Source organism: Triticum dicoccoides, chromosome 5B, assembly GCF_002162155.2.
Source record: "Triticum dicoccoides isolate Atlit2015 ecotype Zavitan chromosome 5B, WEW_v2.0, whole genome shotgun sequence".
NCBI lineage: Eukaryota > Viridiplantae > Streptophyta > Magnoliopsida > Poales > Poaceae > Triticum > Triticum dicoccoides.
This window is the reverse complement of record NC_041389.1, coordinates 530,589,685-530,596,389: the sequence shown is the minus strand read 5'-3', so window position 1 is coordinate 530,596,389 and position 6,705 is coordinate 530,589,685. Positions and strand designations below refer to the sequence as shown.

The 6,705-nt window shown below is 48.8% G+C and overlaps 1 protein-coding gene across 1 annotated transcript; it reads right to left on the bottom strand.

Annotated features, from left to right (window-relative positions):
- Positions 1-635: 635 nt before the first annotated feature.
- Positions 636-3,155, bottom strand: LOC119306011 (the record flags this gene model as incomplete). Its single annotated transcript, XM_037582372.1, has 7 exons — positions 3,087-3,155; positions 2,885-2,998; positions 2,369-2,653; positions 2,020-2,280; positions 1,717-1,760; positions 1,325-1,496; positions 636-800 (listed from the first exon to the last, which is right to left on the bottom strand). Coding segments are annotated over exons 1-7 (1,110 nt in total), but the record flags the coding sequence as incomplete, so codon positions are not given.
- Between the last annotated feature and the right edge of the window lie 3,550 nt (positions 3,156-6,705).

Sequence of the window (6,705 nt, the reverse complement as noted above, 5' to 3'; positions counted from 1 at the left end):
TTATCTTAGGTTATGAACATCGTCGGCATAAAATTTGTGTTTGTTCATATTGCTGTGATGCTGCAGTCATTGTAAGTATTATGGATGTAGTGGGAGTAGCCATGGGAGTAACTGTTGGCTTTCTGGATAGCCATGGCAGTAGTGCAGCGCCTAAGGGTAGGGCGCTGCACTGTACAGTGCAGCGCCTAACAGTTGGGCGCCACACAGTACAGTGCAGCGCCTAAATGTTGGGCGCTGCAGTGTTGCTATAAGCAAAACTGCAGAAACAGATGCCATTTTGGGTGGGGTGCAGCAGCACTCAAATAACTAAAACATCAATAAAAGTACTATAAACTGGACATGCTAAGCAAAGAGAACTAATAACTTGAACATCACATCATTTAAGACAATTCAAGTTTGCTTCAAGTTTGCAAACACAAATACTATAACATAACCTCACAAGTTAATCAACCTCACAAGTTCACAAGTTCATCATATAACATAACCTCACAAGTTCATCAACCTAACACAAAGCACTAATGCCTTCCACGCGTGTTCCTGGTGCCACGCCTGCAGGTAATCTTCTTCTTTTTAGGAGCACGAGGCTCCTCTTCGTGCACTTCCTCCTCCGCCTGCGGCTCCGCCTCCGCCTCCTCCTCCGCCTCATCATCCAATCTAGCCATCCGCGAGGTCCCTACGACCACCTTTGGGTTGCCTCTGTTGTCATAGTCGTTGGGCGTGTACCGGCGTCTGGGCTGCCTAGGCTTGAACACATATGCGGACCGAGCTTGAGCGTCCGCCAAAGTCATGTCATCATCAAGCTCATCGCCCTATCACACAACGAAACAATATGGTGAAGGCCGATGTCGTAATCAAGTGAGAATCACATCTAAATGATTAGTCATACCTCTTGGGTGATCCCACCCTCATCATCCACATAAGCATATGAGGAACTCACATCGTCCCCCTTATGGTGAGGTGCGGGGTCTGATGGTGTACCAGACCTAGAGGCAGATGGTTCATCATATTCAGGATCACGGCAACCGAGAAGGTTCGATAACCGCCTTAACTTCTTGGCCTGACGCTGTAACATGAACAAGTGTGTAAGATATCAAACTTCACAACATAGACTGGCTCTCATAGTGAATGAGATATGTACCTTGAGGAATGCTCGTAGTGAACCATCATCATTGCCAGTTCCAACCGGTGTCTTCTCCAGAATAGACTGGCTCTCATCAGCTGCTTTCTTGATCTCGGTGCGCTGCGGATGAGAAAAAATGAATGCGTTAGCCATTCAAACATGTGTAATACGGTCAACAGGAAAGTAAAGAGGGGAACACTTTACCACATAGTTAATCACCGGAACAGCAGGCACTCCTTGCCCTAGCCTGACATCTCTGTTGTACTTCCCCTTTGCTAGATCCTCAAAGTTTACGGGTTCTTCAAGAATATCCTCATTATATGCCGGCGGGCATATCTCAACTCGAGTAGTTCCAATAAACCATCGTACATAGTTATCAAAAGCAAGTGAGTTGTGCTCACGAAGCGGGGCGCGTGCAGTGCTACGAGCTTGCTCCACACAAAGCTGGAAGCGGGTAACATACGCAGAATGATGCTTGGCCCAGTCCTTTATCTTCCGTTGCCTTCTCCTGTCCAACCTGCGTGGTATAAAACCAAACATTAGCACAATCAAAAGGAGTCCCGATGATTAGACAATACGCACACATGCTCTCTTACCTATGAAGTGCTTTATCCGTGTCCACCCAGTCCGGCGGGTGAGGCTGGAAAAGACCAAACTGACGATACACGCGATGCGGCAATTGAAACTCAACCGCCCAGTTGCATATCAATGGGCACCGCATAAGCCAGAGATCCTTATCCCGCAAGCACATCGGGTTGAGGCGGAACTCCGCGGTGTACCCCAAGCTCTCACCCGCACCATATGGCTGCCATTCCACCTATGAAACAGGGCAACAATGCAAATTTGATAACTATTTTTCAAGCAAGCATGAGAAAGGACTAAAGTAATGACCTCCTTACCTGCTCAGGCGTAATCGTGTCCAACTCGGCAATGTACTTTTGGTACATGAGATTGACATCGTTCGTCATCTCGGAAACGATATCCCACTTGTAAGCCCACGTGGGGCGCCGTAATTCGTCATGTTCATCTGCATACCAAGGATCAAACCTGACGCTCTTCGGGCGTCCAACAGGCAGACGCTCCCAGCTCCATACATAAAGTAGAAGCAGATTACCACCAATGCCTGCACTAGGTGTGATCCTGCAACACGCATCATCCAGCTACATATGAAAGAAAAACAATGTTAACTTGACAGCAAGCTTGCATTGCTAATGAATAAATGAGTTGATCACAAAACAGACCAACTACCTGTCGGTACAAGTAGGCAAGAGTCGCTGAACCCCAGCTCCATTTGCTATTGAAGACGGTCAACGCCTTCAGCCACATCCATGGAGCGTTCTTGCCAGTGGAGTCAGGAAAAAAAGTCCTCGACACAATGTACCACATATACACACGAGCATGTGTCTGGATCACATCATCAGTTGCATCCGGAGGGCACGTCGCAAAGTTATTTTGAATCCACGTGAAAGCAGCTCCAGCTGCCTTCCTTTCCCTCTTCTTCTTCTCTTCTCCCTCCTCTACATCATCCTCAGCCTCGGTAGGAGCCATACCGATAAGAGCAATCATCTGCTCGTGCCACCCATCAGAATTGGTGCTCATACATAGAGGCCTCCCGTCGATAGCAAGACCGGTGATCAACGAGACATCCTCAAGCGTCACGGTCATCTCCCCGGTCCGAAGATGGAAACTGTGGGTCTCTGGCCTCCACCGATCAACAAGAGCGGACACCAGTGGAGCGTTCAGATTCGGCGTGGACCGGCTGACCAATAGAATCCACGGGAGTAGTCCTGCCTGCTTGATGTACGGTGTGTACCGCTCATCGTAAGGCATGGCAGGACCAGAGACCCCGTGATACCGAATCTTCAGAGGTTCAAGCTTCTGCAAAAAACAAGTAATGACAAATCTTAGGGCATGTAAATTTCAACTAAACGCAAATTTGCAAAAGATTTAGAGTACTCATTATTACCTTATCCTTCTCGCGCATCATGTAGGACCGGTGTTGCACGTCGTAGACATCGTCCAGAAGCCAAACCATCCTTACAATTTCAAACAATAAACATACATGAGTTCATCTCAAATATCGGAAAACACTCAACATCTAATATATATCTAAAAAAACTCAACATCTCACATATAGCTACAAAACTCAACATCTCATAATTATCTACAAAACTAGGCATCTCATATATATCTAAAAAAATAAACAATCTAGGTTTAACTAACAAGAATCATATACTACCGGATATGACTACACATCCTCCATCACAACACGAAAGAGTTTCCACCTAACGAATGAACACCGGATATGAACACCGGATATGAACACCGGATATGACTACACATCCTCCATCACAACAAGAATCATATACTACCGAATATGACTACCAATTCTTTTGGTTGCAATGAATGTGTGCTCATTCTGAAACACCGAAAGCCTGCCTTGACCACATTTGAACAATAGCATTGCTGCCTTGTCGGCTCTCTGCATACTTGTAAAACTAAATAAAATTTTGATAGTTGTTTTCAAAGTACTTGCCATTGATGAGAAAAGGATTCCACATTTGAAGGTCAGACCAGGAAATGGCTCCTGAGATGGATGACTTATCATCTCCAATTGCAATATTACATCAAAAAACTTAATCTGGAACACCGAACGATTTTACGGAGGAAAAGAAAGGGAACGGAGGAGTTTACGTACTAGGAAGGATTGGAGATCGAATCCAAGCCTCAAAACTTCAAATCTGAGAGGGGGTGTGGGGGGGATCCGAAGGGGGCGCCGCCGCCGCCACTCTCTGTGACAACAGAGCAACTGGAAGAACTGCCTGGGAGGGTCTGGCCCAATGCGGGCTAAGTCAATGTGCAGCGCCTAAGACACGGGCGCTACAATATACACAGTGCGGCGCCTAAGTCTTAGGCGCTGCAGTGCTGTCTGTGGGGCCGCAACTGGACCAGGGCTGCCACGCTGGCAGGATGTGCAACGCCTAAGTGATGGGCGCTGCACAGTAGGGTGCGGCGCCCAGCTGTCGGGCGCCACACGAAAGGGTCAGCAGAGTGAATTTTTTTTGAAAGCAGGTCAGTTTGTGAATTGATTTAGGCCTCAGGTCAAATATGTGAAATCTGCCCACCAGCCACCGACCACCACGACGTCCACATGTGACAATCAAGCCCACCCAAAGAATGAGGGCAAGACATCCCAACGTTGGATGAACGTGCATCATGACTGAACCGGGAGGAATCCTGCCCATGCTTGTGCGGGCCAGATCTGCATGCCTCGCATCGTAGGAGGTTTTGAGCAACACATGAGGGCTACTGGCGCTTGAGCCGGCCGTAACTGAGGTCCGACCCATCGCCGTCGGTCGGATGTGAGGACTTAACCACCCACTTGCAACGGACCAGGGAATAGCTCCTGCATCCTTTGGTGCAGATCCGCTGCCACCGGTGTAGACGCTGGCGGCAGCGATGGTTTAGTGTTACTCCAACATGGATCACCAAATCGCCCGCAAATGTTCAGACCGGATGGTCCGGACACTTTTGGCCATCCAACGGGGTCACCATTTTTTTTGGATCGGTCAGACATCCGAAATCCATGTCGGCTAGAGCGGATGCGACTAGACGAGACGATAACCTACCCCCATTCATGCTGGCTAACCAGTCGCCAGCGTACTTAGAATTCACGTTGGAGCGATGAACGAGAAGCCTACACCAACGCCTGCATTCAACTCGCCACTCTGCCCGCCCGTTATATTTAAAGCCGGTCGGCAACACGCCAAAACCTACCCATCCAAGCTCCTTCTCCCACTGTCCGAGCCACCAGCCGACCACCTTACCCGTTCGCATCCTCGTCTGTCGTCAACCGTCACAATGTAGGGACCTTCCGTGGGTGGTGGAGGCAACTGTCGCCACAACGCTACGCCGAAATCATGGTCGAGATCCCTGCTGCAGAGGCCTGGTGCCAAGCCCACATTGCGGTGGGACAAAATCTGAGCTCTCCGGAGGGCAGAATTTCGTGTTTTGACCCTTTTGACAAAGAATTTCAGGATCTGACCTCGGTTGCAAAAAATTTCGGGATTTGACCCTTTTGCTACCGCCAGGGCCTTTGGCGATAGGGTTAGACAGCCTACCGCCACGTCCCATGGCGGTAGGGTGCGACGGAGGGGGACGGCGGCCGTTTGACTGCGCTGACGTGGATAGGTACCTACCGTCAGGAGGCCTGGCGGTAGGCTGTCTAAACCTACCGCCAGAGCACCTGGCGGTAGGATGTAGCAGGGTTTTGCCGTACAAACCTTCTGTAACGAAATGTGCAGTGGACCTGGCGGTAGGTGCACCCTACCGCCATGGGTCCTGGCGGTAGGCTATGCGACCCTACCGCCAGAGCCCATGGCGGTAGGGTGCTGTGTTTTCCAGTGTAATGTTTCTGTAACGAAGAATGGAAGGGCCCTGGCGGTAGGTGTGCCCTACCGCCAAGGTGGCTGGCGGTAGGCTGTGTGAACCTACCGCCATGGTCCATGGCGGTAGGGTCCTGTGTTTTGTTGTTTCTAGTTCATTTGGTTGTTTGTTTTCGAATGCAATATGATAGCAATATACAGTAAGTTTTACAAATATGACAGCAATCACAGATTTTAAACAATTAAATTTGGGCATCACATAGATCAACATTAGATAACTTGTGCATATAACATTTCAAACGAACTTCAACGGAGTTCCACGTAGTAGCAAACACATAGATCAACAAATAGCAAACACATAGTTCCACGTAGTTTCATAACCACTAGACAAGTTCAACCAAACTAAAAGAGCCAAGTATCGAAGAGCATAATCAGTTGCTCCTTCCCCTCTTGGAGGTATGGTCCTCGTTACTCTTTGAACGAGTCTCTTCGGTCTTCTTCTTGGGCCGTCGAGGAACCGGTCTCTGGAAAAGGTCCAGACTCAGCAAATCCTTCTTCTTCGGATTCCTCTTCTTCGGCAGCTGATATGCTTGAGATGTTTGAGTTGGTGGAGGTTCATAATCTTCATCGTACTCCTCCTCCCCGTTGCTCTCATCCTCCTCCTCCTCCCTTTCTTCATGTGTGGCCTCCTCCTCCTCCTCCTCCTCCTCAACCAACCTAGACGACGAGGGAGCATGGCTCGATGAGGCGATGTGACCCTGTGTGGCTACATGCTGATAAGCTTCAACTGACCCAGCTCCAGCACACCCAAGCAACCCTATCAGCTTGCGACAATGCTTCACGAACTTCTGCACTCACAATGAAACAAGGGCATAATAAGTATCATATCGACTGATTGCAAGTGAACAAGATGCATCTGTTCTGAGGAGGCTGAAATTGTACCTTCATCATCCCCCTCATTTTGTTCTCGGATTGTACGCTGCCGGGGATATCACCTAGTGCATCTGAGGCTTTGAAGATGCATCTGTTCAGTTCACCAGACTACAACGGCATAAGTCAATCACGATGACGAATAAACTAATTTAAATACAACCGTTGGTTCAAACTTACCACTCTGTTGATGAGGGGTGCAAACTCCCTAAATCCACTCTGCATGTCTCTGATGCCGGCCTGGTAGGCCTCTTCCTCGGGGTCATCCCT